This window comes from Myxocyprinus asiaticus, chromosome 24, assembly GCF_019703515.2.
Source record: "Myxocyprinus asiaticus isolate MX2 ecotype Aquarium Trade chromosome 24, UBuf_Myxa_2, whole genome shotgun sequence".
Classification (NCBI taxonomy): domain Eukaryota; kingdom Metazoa; phylum Chordata; class Actinopteri; order Cypriniformes; family Catostomidae; genus Myxocyprinus; species Myxocyprinus asiaticus.
Window position 1 is genome coordinate 38,954,447 of NC_059367.1, and position 19,825 is coordinate 38,974,271.

General features: G+C 43.2%; 1 protein-coding gene across 1 annotated transcript in view; it reads left to right on the forward strand.

Annotated features, from left to right (window-relative positions):
* Positions 1-19,825, forward strand: part of LOC127415120 (anthrax toxin receptor 1-like) — a 115,709-nt gene that overhangs the window by 67,568 nt on the left and 28,316 nt on the right. Inside the window, exon 15 of the mRNA XM_051653689.1 lies at positions 12,600-12,695. Coding sequence (XP_051509649.1) covers positions 12,600-12,695 — 96 coding nt within the window. The remainder of the gene's footprint in view (positions 1-12,599; positions 12,696-19,825) is intronic.

The window sequence follows — 19,825 nt, forward strand, 5'->3', positions numbered from 1 at the left end:
TCGCATAGATCGCCTCAGCACATTACCATATGAATAGCACGCTCTGCGCGTGGGTGTGATCACATTAGCGATAATTAGCTGAGCCAGGAGAAACTGTACACCTCTTTAGTTTCATACAGATTACATTGCAGGAGAATATTTGTTTTAAATTTGAATTGTTTTATTTAAAAGTAGACATTTTAAGCTTTCTTTAGACATATATTTCATGTTTGTGTGATAAGTATTCGCTGAGTTTCAGTTCATTTTTGTGAAGTGTTTCAGAAAGATGCTTGTGGAGACAGAGACGGCTGAAAGCGCACACTGTTTATTTTCTTTATTTTACAAAAGCACAAGGTTTTGTTGTTATTGTGAGTGTACACAAATAAGACCCTTTATAGTTTCTAATGATGTCTTACACTTATCTGTATGCCCAAAAATGACGGAGTATTTCAAGTTGTTTCCACTGTTATGAGGAAAAAATCCAGCAGGACGTGCCGGCGCATCCGTCGCCCCAGAGGGTTACATGATTAAAAGAGAAAATGTACACTGGCAGCCAAAAGTTTGGAATAATGTACAGATTTTGCTCTTATGGAAATAAATTGGTACTTTTATTCAATTTTATTCAACTGATCACAAAGTATAGTCAGGACAATACTGATGTAAAAAAACAGCACCATCACTATTTGAAAAAAGTAATTTTTGATCAAATCTAGACAGGCCCCATTTCCAGCAGCCATCACTCCAACACCTTATCCTAGAGTAATCATGATAAATTGCTAATTTGGTACTAGAAAATCACTTGCCATTATATCAAACACAGTTGAAAGCTATTTGGTTCATTAAATGAAGCTTAACATTGTCTTTGTGTTTGTTTTTGAGTTGCCACAGTATGCAATAAACTGGCATGTCTTAAGGTCAATATTAGGTCAAAAATGGCAAAAAGAAACAGCTTTCTCTAGAAGCTCATCAGTCAGTCATTGTTTTGAGGAATGAAGGCTATACAATACTTGAAATTGCCAAAAAACTGAAGAGTTCATACAAAGGTTCATACAAACTACAGTCTTCAAAGACAAAGGACAACTGGCTCTAACAAGGACAGAAAGAGATGTGGAAGGCCAGATGTACAGTTAAACAAGAGGATAAGTACATCAGTCTCTAGTTTGAGAAATAGACGCCTCACATGTCCTCAGCTGACAGCTTCATTGAATTCTACCTGCTCAACACCAGTTTCATGTTCAACAGTAAAGAGAAGACTCAGAGGTGCAGGCCTTATGGGAAGAATTGCAAAGAAAAAGCCACTTTTGAAACAGAAAAACAAAAAGAAAAGGTTAGAGTGGGCAAAGAAACACAGACAGTGGACAACAGATAATTGGAAAAGAGTGTTATGGATCTTAACCCCATTGAGCTTTTGTGGGGTCAACAAGACTGTAAGGTGCGTAAGAAGTGCCCGACAAGACAGCATATCTATGGCAAGTGCTACAGGAAAATTGTAATAGTAATTTTTCAGGTTATTAATGTCCTGACTGTACATTGTGATCAGTTGAATGCCACTTTGGTGAATAAAAGTACCAATTTCTTTCCATAATAGTAAAATCTGTACATTATTCCAAACTTTTGGCCGCCAGTGTAAACCCACATCGTGGGGTTCAAAAATCTTTTCAAGTCTATTCAAAATATAAATTAAACCTGGAAATAAAGTTTTTGGAAAAAGGGCTAAATAGTTGATCGGCTAGCGAATGGCGAGTCTCGTCATACTTTAATAGTGTTTAGCCTCCCATTCAGCTGATGAAAACGTCATGGTTACTTGTGTAACCTCCGTTCCCTGATGGAGTGAACGAGACGTTGTGTCGATGTAGTGACACTAGGGGTCACCCTTGGGAGCCCGAGACACCTCTGGTCTTTGATAAAAGGCCAATGAAAATTGGCGAGTGGTATTTGCATGCCACTCCCCCATACATATGGGTATAAAAGGAGCTGGTATGCAACCACTTATTCAGGTTTTATGCTGAGGAGCCGAAATAAGGTCCGACCATTTCAGCGGGTAGTACAGTGTTGTGGCAGGAGGGACACAACGTCTCGTTCCCTCCATCAGGGAACGGAGGTTACACAAGTAACCATGACGTTCCCTATCTGTCACTCACTCAACGTTGTGTCGATGTAGTGACACTAGGGGTCCCTATATGAAATGCCACAATTGGCTGAACTGTGTTACGTGAACTGGTGGTGTGTGGTGGGCAGACTACTGTGTGCCTCACAGCCAGCACAACAGGTTGACACGTAACCTCCCCCAACATACATGTAGTTATGAGTGTCGACTGGCCCTTTGGGGACAAGTCGACTACCCAAAAGATAGAGACTGGCTTAACCTAGTCGTGGCCTCTTTTCCCTTACTCTTTTTCCACTCCCTAAAAAGAAGGGGGATTATCCGACTGGGCTGCCAGGTCTAGTCGGGGAGTGTCCCTCTCAAGGGGAAGACACCGCGGAGACCACACCTTGCCCAAAGGGGGGGGGGGGGGGATATTTAAGTGGAAGAATACATCACATGGTCTTTCTGACCATGTGTAGAGTCTTCAAGGTAGATCCTACCCAATGGGGGAGGAGTTACTATGAACATGGAGACTGGGGCAGAAGGGATCTGCCCAAGGGAGATGCAGTTTGCCAACACTATATCGCATGGAGTTAGCCTTACAGGGAACCGCCACATGCGTAGCACCTACCCCAGAACAGGCTCTTAGTTAGCACGTGTACTGGGCCGGCAGCGAGTCTCTCCAAGAACTCGACTGCCACAGGGCTCGGAGGAAGTCAACCAGGGAACAAAACTTGTGAACACTACTGGGAATTAATGGCGCACGTCTTCAGCTCAAAAGGAGGTGGAAGGCGCTATGTGCAAGTGATACACCCGGCCGGCTATCCCGGGCTTATCCGCTTGTATTGCATGCCACTACCTGGGATGAAACCGGTTCCACCCGGAGGTTGTAGAACCTTGCAGAGGTGTTGGGTGTTGCCCAGCCTGCTGCTCTGCAAATGTCTGTTAGAGAGGCACCCCTGGCCAGGGCCCAGGAGGCCGCTACACCCCTGGTAGACTGGGCTCGTAGCCCTACCGGGGTGGCATGTCCCGGGTGTGATATGCCATAGTTATAGTATGTCATAGTATGACAGGGCTGGGTCTGCCTCCTCCTGGGAGGAGGTTCAGGTTCAGGTGCAGGTTCACCACCTGGTCCCTAAAAGGGGTCGTGGGAACCTTGGGCACATAGCCCGGTCGGGGTCTCAATATCACATGAGAGTAGCCCAGACCGAACTCCAGGCACGTTTTGCTGACAGAGAACGCTTGCAGGTCTCCTACCCTCTTGATGGAAGTGAGTGCAGTCAGGAGGGTAGTCTTCAAGGAGAGTGCCTTAAGCTCGGCTGATTGCAAAAGCTCAAAGGGGGCACTCTGTAGACCCTGAAGAACTACAGAGAGGTCCGATGAGGGAACGAGGCACGGTCTGGGGGGATTCAGCCTCCTGGCGCCTCTCAGGAACCTGATGATCAGGTCGTGCTTCCCTAAGGACTTACCGTTGACTGCGTCTTGGTGTGCTGCTATAGTGGCAACCTACACCTTCAAGGTGGAAGGGGACAGCCTCCCTTCCAACCTCTCCTGCAGGAAGGAAAGCACTGATCCAACTGCACATCTCTGGGGGTCTTCCCATTAGGAAGAACACCACTTAGTGAACAGACGCCACTTAAAGGCATACAGGCGCCTCATAGAGGGGGCCCTAGCCTGAGTGATTGTGTCTACCACCTCAGGTCCCGATCAGGGGCCAGACATGGAGATTCCAGAGGTCTGGTCATGGGTGCCAGATGGTGCCCCATCCCTGAGAAAGAAGGTCCTTCCTCAGGGGAATTCACCGGGGGGGGCTGTCACAAGGAGCGTGAGGTCCGAGAACCACATCTGGGGGGTCCAGTAAGGTGCTACCAGGACGACCTGCTCCTCGTCCTCCCTGACCTTGCACAGGGTCTGTGCAAGTAGGCTTACTGGGGGAAATGCATATTTGCGCATGCCAGGGGGCCAGCTGTGTGCCAGCGCATTTATGCTGAGGGGGGCCTCGGTCAGGGTGTACCAGAGCGGGCAGTGGGGAGGATTCTTGGGAGGCGAACAGGTGCAACTGTGCCTGTCCGAATCGACTCCAAATCAGCTGGACCACCTGAGGGTAGAGTCTCCACTCTCCCCTGAGGGTAACCTGTCCTGACAGCGCGTCCGCTGTAGTGTTGAGGTTGCCCGGGATGTGAGTGGCTCGCAGCGACTTGAAGTGCTGCTGACTCCAGAGGAGGAGACGGCGGGCGAGTTGTGACATACAACGACAGCGCTGACCGCCTTGGCAGATGACATATGCTACCGTTGTCGTGTTGTCTGTATAAACTAACACGTGCTTGCCCTAGATCAATGGCCGAAACCTCCGCAGGGTGAGCAGAATTGCCAACAACTGTTGATGCAGTTGATGTTCTAATGCAGTCGCGGGCCCGTCCACAAACCGGCGGCTGCATGCCCATAGCAATCCTCGCCCCAGCCCATTTTGGAGGCATCCGTCATGACCACGACGCACCTGGAGACCAGTTCTAGGGGAACACCTGCCCGTTGAAACAAGAGGTCAGTCCAAGGGCTGAAAAGACGGTGACAGATCGGCGTGATGTCCACGCAACGTGTCCCACGGCGCCATGCCCATCTCGGGACTCGAGTCTGAAGCCAATGCTGAAGCAGTCTCATATGCATCAACCCGAGCGGGGTGGCCACTGCTGAGGATGCCATATGCCCCAGGAGCCTCTGAAAAAGTTTCAGTGGAACCGCTATTTTCTGTTTGAACGCCTTCAAACAGACCAACACCGACTGGGCGTGCTCGTTCGTGAGGCGCGCTGTCAAAGAGACTGAGTCCAACTCCAATCTGAGAAAAGAGATGCTCTGAACCTGGAGGAGCTTGCTCTTTTCCCAGTTGACCCAAAGCCCTAGTCGGCTGAGGTGTGAGAGCACCAAGTCCCTGTGTGCACACAACATGTCCCAAGAGTGAGCTAAAATTAGCCAGTCGTTGAGATAGTTGAGAATGCGAATGCCCACCTCCCTTAGCGGGGCAAGGGCTGCCTCTACGACCTTCGTGAAGATGCAAGGAGACAGGGACAGGCCGAAAGGGAGGACCTTGTATCGAGAAAGAATCGAGACGTAGAAGTACGCGTCCTTCAGGTCTAACGCCGCGAACAAATCTTGATGCCGGACGCTCGCCAGAATGCGTTTTTGCGTCCGCATCTTGAACGGGAGTTTGTGTAAAGCCCAGTTCAGTACTCGCAGGTCCAAGATTGGCCGCAACCCACCGCCTTTTTTCAGTACGATGAAGTAGGGTCTGTAAAACTCCTTCTTCATCTCGGCCAGAGGGACAGGTTCTATCATGCCCTTCCGTAGGAGGGTAGTGATCTCCGCGCAAGGTAGTAGCATTTTCGTCCTTCACCAAGGTGAAGTGGACACCACTGAACCTGGGCGGACACCTGGTGAACTGAATCGCGTAGCAAGCCCCGCGTCCAAGTTCCGCGCAAGAGGGACCAAAGGGACAACGTCGTCGGATGTACCGGCAGGTGGGGCCTCGTGGCGGGGCCAAACCTGCCAAATAGAATGGTGGATGGTGGTCGTGATTATGGCCGTGCACACCGGATACGTGACCCAGGGAAAAAGGAAACTGCTCTTGCTGAACTCTTGAGTACTGCAGCCACTTGGGCATGCAACGCAATTAAATGCAAAATGTAACAATGCTCATCTAATTGTACTTCACAATAAAACACCACTGCAAACCGAGGAGAAGTTTATATTAAAGTCCCCACTTTAAAGTGTTCTAAATTCTTGGCCCAAATGAGACGCTTCTACTCAGAAGCCTGATGAGAGCGATTCAATATTATTTACTAGTGCAAATCCCTTGTAAAAATTAGCCCTGCTTTGAAGAAATGTCAGTACTATCTTCTTACAGTTTTTATATATAATTGAATTAATCACTTTGTAAACCTGGATAGCTGACCAAAACTGTACACTGTAAGCTATGTGATGTCAGCTGAAAGTAATTTAAAGGGCTCAAGTTTTAATAACTTTACCTTCTTACACTATTAAAAGGATACTAGGTTATTTAAAGCTGTCTCATCGTTTCTGCCAATAAATTATTTGTAGTTATTGGATACCCAAAGCAAACTTAACTTTAGAGCTTAGAGGGATAGTTCACTCAAAAATGAAAATTCTCTCATTAACTCACCCTCATGCCATCCCAGATGTGTATGACATTTTTAGAAGAATATCTCAACTTTGAAGGTCCTCACAATGTAAGCGAATGGGCACCAACATTTTGGAGGTCCTAAAAGCAGCATAAAAGTAATCCATAAGACTCCATTGGTTTAATCCATATCTTCAGAAGTGATATAATAGGTGTGGGTGAGAAACAGATCAATATTTTAGTTCTTTTTTTAGTGTAAATCTCCACTTTCACTTTCACATTCTTCACAATAATATCATGGATGTCCATTAAGAAAATAAATAGTGTCAATTTTAATTTCTTGTTGTCTAAAAACTCTTTCAGACGGTCAAAATGTTTATAGGAGCTTTGGGCAGGACTTTGGTCTCCATGAAACTCTGTCAGCCTGCTGTTAAACTCTGCTGTGTTAAAATGAATTAGCTCAGTCTGGCCTTATTGGAGACCTGTAATATGAGAGCTTATTTTTTTTTATCTGTCATTAGTGACGTTACTTGTGTAAGACCTTAGGAATCTCATATTCTGCAATGGCTGTGGATAGGAGGAATTTTCCTAAAGATTCTGTCAGGGTTAAACCTCCACTTTAATCAAGTTTTTACACTAAAATGTTGTGATGTAAAAATAAATTTGATGGAGAATGAAGTGGGTGGTCAAACTGAATTATGCAGTAAGGAGACAACTGTTAACCTCTTTGATTAAAGATGAATGATTTGATAAAAGATTGCGAGAGGTTTAAATTCCATCACCTAGACTGATTGATAAAGCTGTAAATATAATGTCATAACCTGTGTGAGCCAAGTTGGACTTATTTACAGGATCAGAAAAAGCGAGGAAGGGTGTGAGCATGGCTCATGCTTTTCTGAAGCTTATAAATGAAAAAGTAACGTTTTAAAAGATTGAGTCACACCTCATTTAGGAAAATACTGCTGTGCCATTTGAATATGACCCAGAAAATATGTTCTTGGAACTAAACAAAAAACACCTTCACAATAATGTTTTGTTTTGTTTTTCAAGATCTCAATATCAGTGGTTCTCAACTGGTTTTGCTTCAAGATGCAAATTTTACATCGGCATTCAAGTGGCAACGCAACACAATACTAAACCCATGAGATGTATTCACAGAAAAAAAAGGTTATAAGGGTTTCTTGTTAAACTTTAAACTCTATGGACCCGCTGCTATTTATTTTGTTGCCCCGATACCACAGTTCAAAAGATTTTCAAAAGAATCACAAAGTGAAATATGATATCTGTAAGACATTAAATACAAATGTCTTATTTATGCAGCGATCAATGCAGCTCTAAGCCCCAAGTAGACAAAAACATTATATATGCTTTTACTTTAGGCAGCTTTCTACAAAATGAGCCATTTTTTACTTATCTATGAGCTTGCTTTGGTGAATAATCCAATGTTATATCTTAGATGTCCAGAACAAAATATGCAGTCCAGCATAGAAAAACATGCTAAACAAATCATCAGAAAAATATGTTATTGACTATTGGTGATAAAATGATTTATATCGTTGCAAAGGGGAGAACGTCGTGGATACTTTCGTAACCTCCGTTCCCTGATGGAGGGAACGAGACGTTGTGTTGATGTAGTGACACCAGGAGTCGCCCTTGGGAGCCCCCAAACACCTCTGATCTTTGAGAAAAGGCCAATGGGAATTGGTGAGAGGAATTTGCATGCCACTCCCCTGGACATATGGGTATAAAAGGAGCTTACTCGCAACCACTCATTCAGGTTTTGTGCTGAGGAGCCGAGACCGGGTCCTGGCCATTTCAGCAGGTAGTTCAGAGTTGTGGCAGGAGGGACACAATATCTCGTTCCTTCCATCAGGGAACGGAGGTTACGAAAATAACCAGGACATTCCCTATCTATCATTCACTCAAGGTTGTGTCGATGTAGTGACACTAGGGGTCCCTATACGAAACGCCACAACTAGCTGAACTGTGTTACGTGGACTGGCGGTGCAAGACAGTCAAACCATTGCGTGCCTCGTAGCCAGCGCACCTGGCCATCACGTAACCTCCCCCAACACTCCTACGAGCGTCATACAGTCCCCCGCACCTCGGGGACAAGTCGACTGCCCAAAATGGGGACAGGCCACCCCAGCCATAGCCTCTTCTCTTCTTTTTTTCACCCCCCAAAAAAATGGAAATCGTTCAGCTGGGGGCCATAAATGTCCACGTCGGGGGGGTGTCCATTCCCAAGGGGAAAACACTGCGGAGACCACATCCTGCCCGAAGGGGAGGCAATTGTGTGGAAATACATCACATGGTCTTACTGAGTCTCGTCGGCAGTGTCGCATGTGGAGAAGTCCCTGTGGTAGGTCCTACCCAGAGGGGACAGAGCTATACAAACATGGAGACCGGGGCAGAGGGAAACTCTACCCAAGGAAAATGTGGGTTTACCAAAAGGGAAACCGTCTCACAGAAGATATATCACACAGGGTTACAAACAGGCAACCAGCGCATGTGGAGCACCTACCCCAGTACAGGGCCTAATAGCACACATACTGGGCCGGCATCGAGTTTCTCCGCGAACTCGCCTGCCACAGGACTAAGGAGGAAGGGTCCACGACCTTGTGAACACGGCTGGGGAGTAAAAAGCGCACGTCTTCCCCTCCAGGAGCTGCTCAGAGCATCTAAAGCTCTGCATACGATACAAGTAGATGCGCAAATCACACACCGGACACAGCAACGAAAAGTTGAGTCTGCCTCCTCCTGGGGAAGCTTTGCTTGCAGGTTCACCACCTGATCCCTAAACAGGGTCGTGGGAACTCGTGGGATTCCGGACCAAACTCCAGGCATGTGTCGCTGCCAGAGAACGCCTGCAGGTCCCCTACCCTCTTGATGGACATGATCTCAGTCAGGAGGGCAGTCTTCAAGAGACTGCCTTTAGCTCAACTGACTCCAGGGCTCAAACGGGGCTCCCCGCAGGACCACGGAGAGATCCCATGAGGGAATGAGCCACGGTCTGGGAGGATTCAACCTCCTCGCACCTCTAAGGAACCTGATGATCAGGTCGTGCTTCCCTAAATACCGTCAACTACATTGTGGTGCACCACCATAGCGTCCACGTACACTCTCAAGGTGGGGGGGACAGCCGCCCTACCAGCCTCTCCTACAGGAAGGAAAGCACCGACCCTACTGCGCATCTCTGGGGGATACTCTCACGTTGGGAAGAACACCACTTAGTGAACAGACATCACTGCAAGGCATACAGGCACCTCATAGCAGGAGCCCTAGCCTGAGTGATCGTGTCTACCACAGCAGGTGTTAGGCCACTTAGGTCTTCTGCGTCCCGTCCAAGGGCCATACATGAACATTCCAGAGGTCTGGTCGTGGGTGCCGGATGGTGCCCCGTCCCTGGGAGAGGAGAACCCTCCTCAGGGGAATTCACCAGGGTGGGGCTGTCATGAGGAGTGTGAGGTCCAAGACCCAAGTCTGGGTGGGATAGTAGGGCCACTAGGATGACCTGCTCCTCATCCTCCCTGACCTTATACAGGGTCTGTGTAAGTAGGCTCACTGGGGGTAATGCATACTTGCGTGGCCCCCGGGGCCAGCTGTGTACCAGCACATCTGTGCCGCGCTGTTGAGGTCACCCGGAATGTGAGTGGCTCGCAATGAGGAGGAGGCAGCAGGTGAGTTGCAACATGCGACGCGAGCGCAGGCCGCCTTGGTGGCTACTGTATGCTACCATCGCCGTGTTGTCCGTCCGGACCAACACGTGCTTGCCCTGGATCAATGGCCGAAGCCTCCGCAGGGCGAGCAACACTGCCAGAAACTCGAGGCAGTTGACATGCCAATGCCACACTGGGGGGTGTCTGTCATAGCCATGACTCGCCCGGGGTACTTGTGCTAAGGGGACTCCTGCCTGCAGGAATGCAAGGCCCATCCAAGGGCTGAACAGGTAGCGGCAGATTGGTGTGATGACCACGCGATGTGTACTGTGGCGCCATGCCCATCTCGTGACTCGAGTCTGACGCCAGTGCTGAAGCGGTCTCATATGCATCGACCCGAGCGCCGTGACTGCCGTCTAGGATGCCATATGCCCCAGGAGCCTCTGAAAATGCTTCAGTGGGACTGCTGTGCTCCACCTGAACAACTTCAGGCAGTTCAGCACTGACTGCGTGCGCTCGCTCGTGAGGTGCACCATCATAGAGTCTAACTCCAACCCGAGAAAAGAGATGCTCTGTACCGGGGAAAGCTGCTTTTTCCCCAGTTCACCCGAAGCCTCAACCGGCTGAGGTGCCTGAGCACCAGGTCCCTGTGCGCACACAACAAGTCTTGAGAGTTGTTGTGTGTGCACAACAATACACAACATAATAAATTTATTATTAAATAAATTTAATAAGCTGCTGTAATGTGCCGTAAACTCCAACAGTTTTTTAGAGGTGAATGGAACGGCAGAGGATTCAGCTCGCTGAACACAACCACTTGGCTCCTAAGAAAAAATCTGAATGAGTGGTTGTGAGCCAGCTCCTTTTATACCCGTATGTCCAGGGGAGTGGCATGCAAATTCCACTCGCCAATTCCCATTGGCCTTTTCTCAAAGATCAGAGGTGTTTGGGGCTCCCAAGGGTGGCCCCTAGTATCACTACATCGACACAACGTCGATTGAGTGACAGATAGGGAATCTCAGATTTCTAATGACACTTAGATTGAGCTGCTAGTCCACTTAGAGGCCGAGATTTTCAAAGAAACAAGGGTGGTGGTGCATGAACTGAAAATTAGACTGAATATCTATGGACGAGCACATCTGTGAAGGCTAAAATGTGGTAGAGCGCCACCTACATTTCAGATCGGCAATTTGTGACGGAAGGTGATAGAGAAAAAATTCCTTTTCCTAGTACTTGCAGCTTTTTGGAGGGAGATGGAGTGAACAGAACCAGAATTACATGCTTACAAATATATATTTCTGTTCATCATAATGTATAAACATATACAATCTTTTTTATGAATAATTGGAGTATTTTTATTTAACCAGACAAAAATACTGATTAAGAAAATGGCACAAACGATGTTTATCCTCATTGCAAATTAACATGTATTAATATAGTTTGGATCATATTTTCTTACAAAGTTTTGTTTATAGTTTACAACAACATGGGAATGTTACACAACCTGTCAATCTCGGCATGTCTGCCTACAGTATTTTTTCTAGCTTCTACTAAGTAACAGCTGAATTTGCACGAAAATACTGTAGAGTTAGAAAGGACACACGCGGTAAAAAAAAAAAAAAGAAGGTTCACTTAAGCTAGTTGTCTTTTTGCTTTGATACAGTCAATTTCTCTCAATTTAAGAAGTTTTGTTGAGACAACTAAATAATCCATTGACAAAACTGTTTATTTTTAGTTATCTGAATTTAACAGGTTTTGTTCAAATAAATGTAATATTGTGACGTTCGAGGCTACCCAGGATGCATTGCAGCGCCTAAGTTATTGATGTTTAAATTCTGATTAAAGAACTTAATGAACACCAGCAAAGGCTGGATGCATCAAATAGTTTGAACGGGATGCACAGTGTTTTCAATACAAAGCTCAGTAATGGTGATGCTCAACAAACACCATTAAATAAAATATAAGCTATTAACATCACCACACAACTATTAACTAACAGCAATGACAAAAACAACAAAAACAGCACAAATAAAGTCTACAAAGCACAAAAAAAGAAAAAGAAAAAAAAGCCTACAACACTAACCTCATTATTTAGTCATGCTGCAATGCATGCTGGGAGATGGCAAATCTTTGCTCTTCCAGTCAACTTTGTTAAGTGAGTTGAAATGGCAAATATGATTGTTAATCCAATTTAAGTACAAGTTAATTTAATCAAAACTCAACAAGTTAAGTTGGCATTAAATTTGAGTTGTGTCAACTCAAAAAAGCTAGTTGATACAACTAAACCTTAAAATCAGTCCTTTGACCTTCCCTGCCTATTAGACCAGATTATTTTCTGGTAAAAATATTTAAACATCCTTTAAACAAGGAAAAAATTACTTGAGAAGAAGAATGACAAGACATTAAGTCTTGTTTTCAGAGAAATGCAACAACATTGAGTGGGGTTTATGCTTAAAACAAGAAAAAACAATTTGCCTTTGGGGTAAGAAAGATAAACTTAAAAAAAAAAAAAGTCAATTTGAATAATGTTTTTTTTTTTCTTCTTCTTACCCCATTGGCAAATAGTTTTTCTTGATACATTACTAAATTTAGTTAGATTTCTAATATTTTTGAAAAATATTTTTTACTGGAAAACAAGAAAAACCAATTTTTTGAGAAGCCAGTTGAGAGCCACTAGGGGTATCTTGGTCACACTTTCATTGACTTACAACTGTTGTTTTTGTTTTTTGTTTTTTTTTACAAGGATGATGAAGAAGATGGAGCCCCAAAAAAGAAGTGGCCTACAGTCGATGCCTCGTACTATGGGGGTAGAGGAGTCGGGGGCATTAAAAGAATGGAGGTAAACAGCAGTTTTATCACTCTCGAGAGAATGAACATCATTCACTCAATTAGCACACCCTCAGTCACTCAACTGATGCTTTTCATCCAAAGAAGAGGGTTACGTATATCCCTAGAGGAACCGTAGGGTTACTTTAAGTGTCTTGCTTATGGGCAACAGATTGTTCAATAAATCTCCGGTTTTTCTTTCTTCTTGGAATCAGACCTCGGCTGGGTTTCCCAAAGCGCTAAATTGAACGTTAGTAGTACTTAAGTAGTACTTAATCTCTAAGGCATGTTTCCCAAAAGCATTGTTATCTAAGTAGTTCGTAAAAATGTTCGTAAATTAACGAGACCATCTTAAGGCAATTAAGTGCAACTTTAATGTATCTTTCTCTCATCTTTTAATGTTTATCAAAGACAATGGGACTTTTAATAAATTGTATTAATATATTTTATTGGAAATATATTGGAATATATTGTATTATTGGAAAGCCATTGTATTTCATAGAATAAAAAAAAACCACAAAAAAAACAATCGTATTGAAATCAATAGGCAGTCTCTGCAGTCTGCGCATGTGACATGATAGGTCTAAATTTACGTAACACATAATACGCTATAACGTTATTTTAGCCTTCTTTGATAAGCATAATTGTAATGGCAATAGAAACAATATATTCTTATTAAACAGATTATTTAAAAAGACATATGTGAGTAATGTGACCACGCAGTTTAAAACTTAAATAAATATTCCTTAATAAATAATTAAAATATGGTTAACAGAGGAGATTAGAGCGAGAGTGTGCAATGAGAGATTCTCTCTCTCTCTTCCTCCTCCTCTTCTTTCTTCCTCCAATGGCTGATTCAAATCGGCTCGCCTATAGTCTTCTTTTTTTTTCACAAGGCAGTAACAAATTGCATGTTTCATAATTGCAGTTTAAAGGCTACAAGTACACAGTGCCTTGAACTCTAACCAGATGATCTACTATTATCAAGATAGGTCTATGAGTAGTTCAATAATGATATCCATCATTTTAATCCTGTTCTGTATGCATTTGTTCAGTTTCCAGCCAAAGTAACAAAACCTTAGGATACGTGAGAGCCCCTTATGATTCACATCGCGTGCATTCACATTACATGCATTTATTGCATCACTTTCATTAATATCTATAATTGAGCATCATTACATCTGAAACTCTGTCTTACTATCATTATTTCTTTAATAATTTCTGTAATAGTTTATACGTTTTGGCGCCTCTACTAGGTTACAAACAACTTCCATGTTTGTAAATATTTCCACATTATTTTCATTTTGAGAAGACAAACTCCTGGACATACTGGCCAAATTGATCAGCAGCTTTGGACCGGACAGCCTCTGTAACGAAGCACTTAAGTTCAACTTTATAACGAGCAATCTACGGGATGGTTTGGGAAACAGGTGTTACTCCATCGTAAAAAAAATGAGCAACGTTAGTTAAGATGATCATTAAAGCTTAAGTTACAACGTTACGGGAAAACAGCCAACGTCATTTAAGGTGATCATTAAGGCTTAAGTTGCAACGTTATCAGGAAACCCAACCCTCCGCTGTTCACATTACCAACCAAGAGACTTCACCATTGGCTACCATTACCATAGTGACGAAAACTCATGTTTTAATTGAAGTCAGCATTGTTGCTGAAAGTGATTAAAAAGGACACAACAGTGGAGAAAAACAGCAAATACAAAAGGGAAAGTATTTTTTAAATTTTTTTTATTATTTTTTTTTTTTTGGCAAATCCATTGATTCACATATGGAATCAGGAAAGTACAGCATGTTTGAAATAAACAATCCACGCTACATTATGCAAACAAAGGCTGTCTCGTTTCAATCCCCAGTTCCCTATAAAGTGAAGTCATATAAATGATACACAAATTCAGGCACTAACAATGGGCTTGATCGTTAACGCTGTTGATATTGTTTTTATTGTTAATAAAAACGAATGAAATAAAATAAAATAAAAACTAACATTAGATTGAAAAATCTTAAAGCTTTAAGCTCAATTGTTTTCATTTTATATTTTTTCTAAAATGCTTTTACTGTATATACATAGTTTTTGATATTTGACTGTGTAGTACATTATCAAATTTTAAGCCCTTACAACTCGCCTTCATCTAACACATAAAAGTTTCCCTTTCATGCACTTTAAACCTAAATCCCTGATGAAAAATAAGTATAAACAAAATCTGTTTTAAAAACAAAACAAGGCTTTGTCTTAATGCATTTACACATACTCTCATCCTCTGAGAATGACGTGTTTACAAGACTGTATAGAAGACATTTCCGGAAAGTGAACACAGTGAGCAGCTGACGCTCGCAAGTGTATTTATTTATTTGTGTCTCACAAGATGACAAGGAACACCCACTGCACGACATGCCCACTCCAAGTAACGCCCCCTTGGGACATAAATCGATTCTTTTGGTTAAAATAACTTTTAAAATCCTATGCAATCACTGTTTGATTCATGTTGTCATAACTGTGTATATTTGACAAATAAAACTTTTAATTATGTCACATATCATATTATTCAAAATGAAGATCTAATGGTGACAAAAAATAAAAAAAATTATCTTTTCTCCAGTTTGCTCACAAGCTAACCGGTTAGCCCATTAGCTTAGGCATACCACTAGCTTCTTCTCCTCTTCATTTTCATCACATTTCTCCTCACTGCCACCACCTACTGTTACGGCTGTATGATTGTATTCAAAATAACTTTTAAGTCACTGTATATTTAATCATTTTAAAAACTTTTCATTTTTTTATGTTTTTGGCTATTGTAACGTAGCTGGCAATGATAGGCAGATGAAGACAATGATGATGTGAAGAACCCAAGTGCAGTTTATTTACATAAGTGATAAACAAAAACGTGAATCCAAAACATAACAAACATAAACGACTTGACAATGTTACATTAACAATATCTGACAAGAGACAATGGCAAACATGAGGGCTTAAATACACAGACATTGGTAACAAGACAACCAATGAACAGACAGAACTATAAACAAGATAACAAGACTAAACCAATGAGAAACTAGAACTGATAACGAGTTAACAAGACAATAAACCAATGAAAACAAGACACATGAACATGGAGGGAAAAATGAAATCACATGACCAGGGGACCATATGACAAGATCACATGACAGGAACAAACATGGCATGGAACAAAACACATACAACCCTGACATATCCCCATGCCCCAAACAAAAACACATAGTTCAAGAGGGAGCTTGGGCATGGCGACTTGACGTGGTTACGTGGCATGACATGGAAACATGGTGAGACAAGGCATGGGGCATGGCCTAGTGAGACAGGGCATGGAGCATGAGACCAGGGTGGAGCCCGTGGGGGGTGGAGCCGTGAGAGGCTCAAGGGGCGAAACCATGGAGAACTGGAGAGTAGCCGAAGACTCGAAGGGCCAGGGAGGACCAAGGCGGCACCAGAGGAGCAAGGCGGAGGGGATCGGAAGACTGAGGCGGAGCCGTTGGGGCTTAGGACCAAGGCGGAGGTGTAGGGAAGGAGGTCCCCGGTGGAGCTGAAGGATCGGAGAGATGAGGCTTAGCCAGAGGATCAGAGAGCCAAGGCGGAGCCAGGTGACCGACGGACCAAGGAGGAGCTGGAGGGATGAGGGACCCCGGTAAAGCCAACAGGCTTAAGGACCGCGGTGGAGCTGAAGGAACGTAGAGTCGAGGTGATGTCGAGGGATCGACAGGCCAAGGCAGAGTCCAGGGCTCGGAGGGTCTAGGCGGATTCGGAGGTTCAAAAGTTTCCCATGTATGGGATATCTCAGTTGGCGATGATCGAGCCAGTGGCTTGGGGGAAACCGGCTGATCAGGAAAACTCAAGGTGGGCACAAGGGTGGGAACCAATTCCAACTCAAATAGCCCAGTGAGAGATGGCTCTGGAACGGACGAGGTTTGCAATGCTGGCTCTGAGACGGATCAGGCTTGCAACGCTGGTTCTTTGGACGTGGCAGATGTGGGCATTGGCTTGTTGACCGTGGCAAGCTTGAACCTGAGACATTGCATGGAGCAGACTGAAGCTTGGCTGTGACATGGCATGGAGCAGTCTCAGGCGTGGCTGTGACTTGGCATGGAGTAGACTGAGTTGTGGCTGTGACATGGCATGGAGCAGGCTCAGGCATGGCTGTGACATGGCATGGAGCAGGCTGAGGCGTTGCTGTGACATGGCATGGAGCAGACTGAGGTGTGGCTGTGACATGGCATTGAGCAGGCTGAGGCATGGCTGTGACATGGCATGGAACAGGCTGAAGCGTGGCTGTGACATAACAAACAAACATAACAAACAGAGTGACATCCAACTGTTGCAAGGCTTTAGCATTTCACTGGTTATATGAAGGGGATGTAACTTCTAGTAGTCATGCCTTGTTATGGGCGTGTCCTGAGGAAGGCATGTCTAGTAATAGTCTTACAGGATGCAGACAGGCCCTTCTCTTACTCCCAGGTTTTTATGGTGCATTCTGGGAAATTTCGAGTGAACATTTCAGTGAATTCATTAAATGTTTGTACAACCCCAATTCCAGAAAAGTTGGGACAGTATGAAATAATGCTAATAAAAACAAAAAGGAGTGATTTGTAAATTATATTCACCCTTTGCTATATTGAAAGTACAACTGCACATTATATGATGATTTACCCTGTGAATTTCTTTGTTTGTTTTTTTTTAATGTACAGTAATTTCAAATCAGATGATTGCAACATGCTTCAAAAAAGTTGAGACAGGGGCAATTTAAGACTAATAACAATTTGACGAGTTAAAATAACAAGGCAATTTGAAACAGGAGATGTTAAACAGGTGAGGCAATCGTGTATAGTATATAATGACGGAGCCTCCAAAAACAGCCTAGTCCTTCAAGAGCAAGGATCATTCGAGACTTGTTAATTTGCCAACAAATGCTTCAGCAAATAATCCAGCATTTTGAGAACAATGTTCCCCAAATACAAACTGGAAGGATTTCACCTTCTACAGTGCACAATAAAATTAAAAGATCCAAGGAATCTGGTGAAATCTCAGTGCGTAAAAGGAAAGACGAAAACCACTTCTGAATGCATGTGATCGCTGATCCCTCAGACATCACTGTCTTAAAAAACATCATTCATCTGTAATGGATTTCATGAACATGGGCTTGGAATTACTTTAGTAAACCTTTGTTAGTCAACACCACTTGCCGCTGCATCCACAGATGCAAGTTAAGACTTTACTATGAAAAGCAGAAGCCCTCCATCAACACTGTCCAGAAGCTCTGCCGACTTCTCTGGGCTTGGTCTCATCTTAGATGGAAAGTAGAACAGTGGAACTGTGTTTTTTGGTCCGAAGAGTCCACATTTCAAAAAGGTTTTGATAACACAGCCGTTGTGTTATCCGGGCCAAAGAGGAAAATGGCCATCCAAGCTGTTATCAGCATCAGGTCCAAAAGCCAGTGTCTGTATGGGCCAGGGGTGTGTCAGTGCCCATGGCATGGGTAACTCGCACATTTGTGAGAACACCATTAATGCAGACAGATATGTACACATTTTGGAGCAACATATACTGCCATCCAGCACATCTTTTCCAGAGACATCCCTGCATTTTCCAGCAGGACAATTTCAAACCACATACTGCCTGAATTACAAGTGCATGGGTGTGTAAACAGAGAGTGTGGGTGCTAGATTGGCCTGCCTGCATTCCTGACCATCTCCAGTTTAGAACGTGTGGCGCATTATCAAGCACACCATCCGGCAATGAAGACCCCGTACAATTGTGCAGCAAAAGACCTACATAATGGATGAATGGGGGAAAATTCCACTTTCTTAACTTAACAAACTTGTGTCTTCAGTGCCCAAATGCTTAATAAGTGTTATCAGAAGAAATGGTGATGTTTCACAGTGGTAAACACTCGACTGTATCAAATTTTTTGGAGCGTGTTGCAATCATCTGATTTGAAATTATTGTACATTTTCAAAAAACAATTAAATTCACAAGGAAAAACATCATATAATGTGTAGTTGTAGAGCTTTCAATATAGAAAAATATTTTTTGTTTTTATTAGCAATTTTTTACTGTCCCATCTTTTTTGGAATTGGGGTTGTAAATATATGAATAAACTGGAAGAAATTTGTGCATAAAATGGACTTCCTGCAAACTTTCCTACCAATTTACAAATGCCTCGTACACCCCAGATGTGTTAGTTAAATGTATGTTGGTGAATTCCAAATATTCATAAAAAGGACGAGCATGCATACTCATTCACAACTATCATAATCCATGCCCATTAAAACACCATTTAAGGAAGATATCAGAGTCTCTAGTAAATGAGAATAGGAAGCTTTTAACATCTACACTGTAAAAAAAAAAAAAAAGAAGAAAAAAAAAAAGAAATCTGGTTTCAACTTAAAAAGTAGATGTTTGTGCTGCCCTAAAATTTTAAGTTGTCGACTTAAGAGGGATAGTTTTTTTAAACAAAATAAAGTTTCATCAATATAACTTGTCAAATGAGTATAATGTCTTTTTAAGCAATCTTTACTTTCTTAGCCCAACCAATTTATTCTAATTATATAGCAGATCAATTATTTGTATTATCATTTAATATTACTGACAATAATCATAAGAGTAGTTGGGCTATACCATTGTCAGGGGTAAAATAAACTGCCATTTGATGTTAAATGGCCACTAGATGATCAGCGATCAACGATGGATCCTTCTATCATGTTCAGACTTAAGTTTGTCGAGGAGACATGCATGGGCCTCAACACTTTGCACACAAATCACAAAGATGGTGACAGTCACCAAGCATATCATTGATGAGCTTTGAATTATTGCTACATGATGAATTACTGAAAGTGCCATAAACACAACAACCAAGAGCATAAATAAAAGCAGCAAACAGTAAAAAATGAAAAGACAGTATCACTGCAATTTACATAATTTATTCATGCTGCAGTTCATGCTGGGAATCCAGATACGTGAGCATGATGTGCATAGTTCTTTTGACTTATAGTTTTGATTTCTGCTGAATAGTTTTTCTAAGTTCAATAACTTATCACAAGTTTAGCCAACAAAACTTGGATAGTTATCTCTACAAGTTCAGTCCAGGGCAGTTATTCTAACTC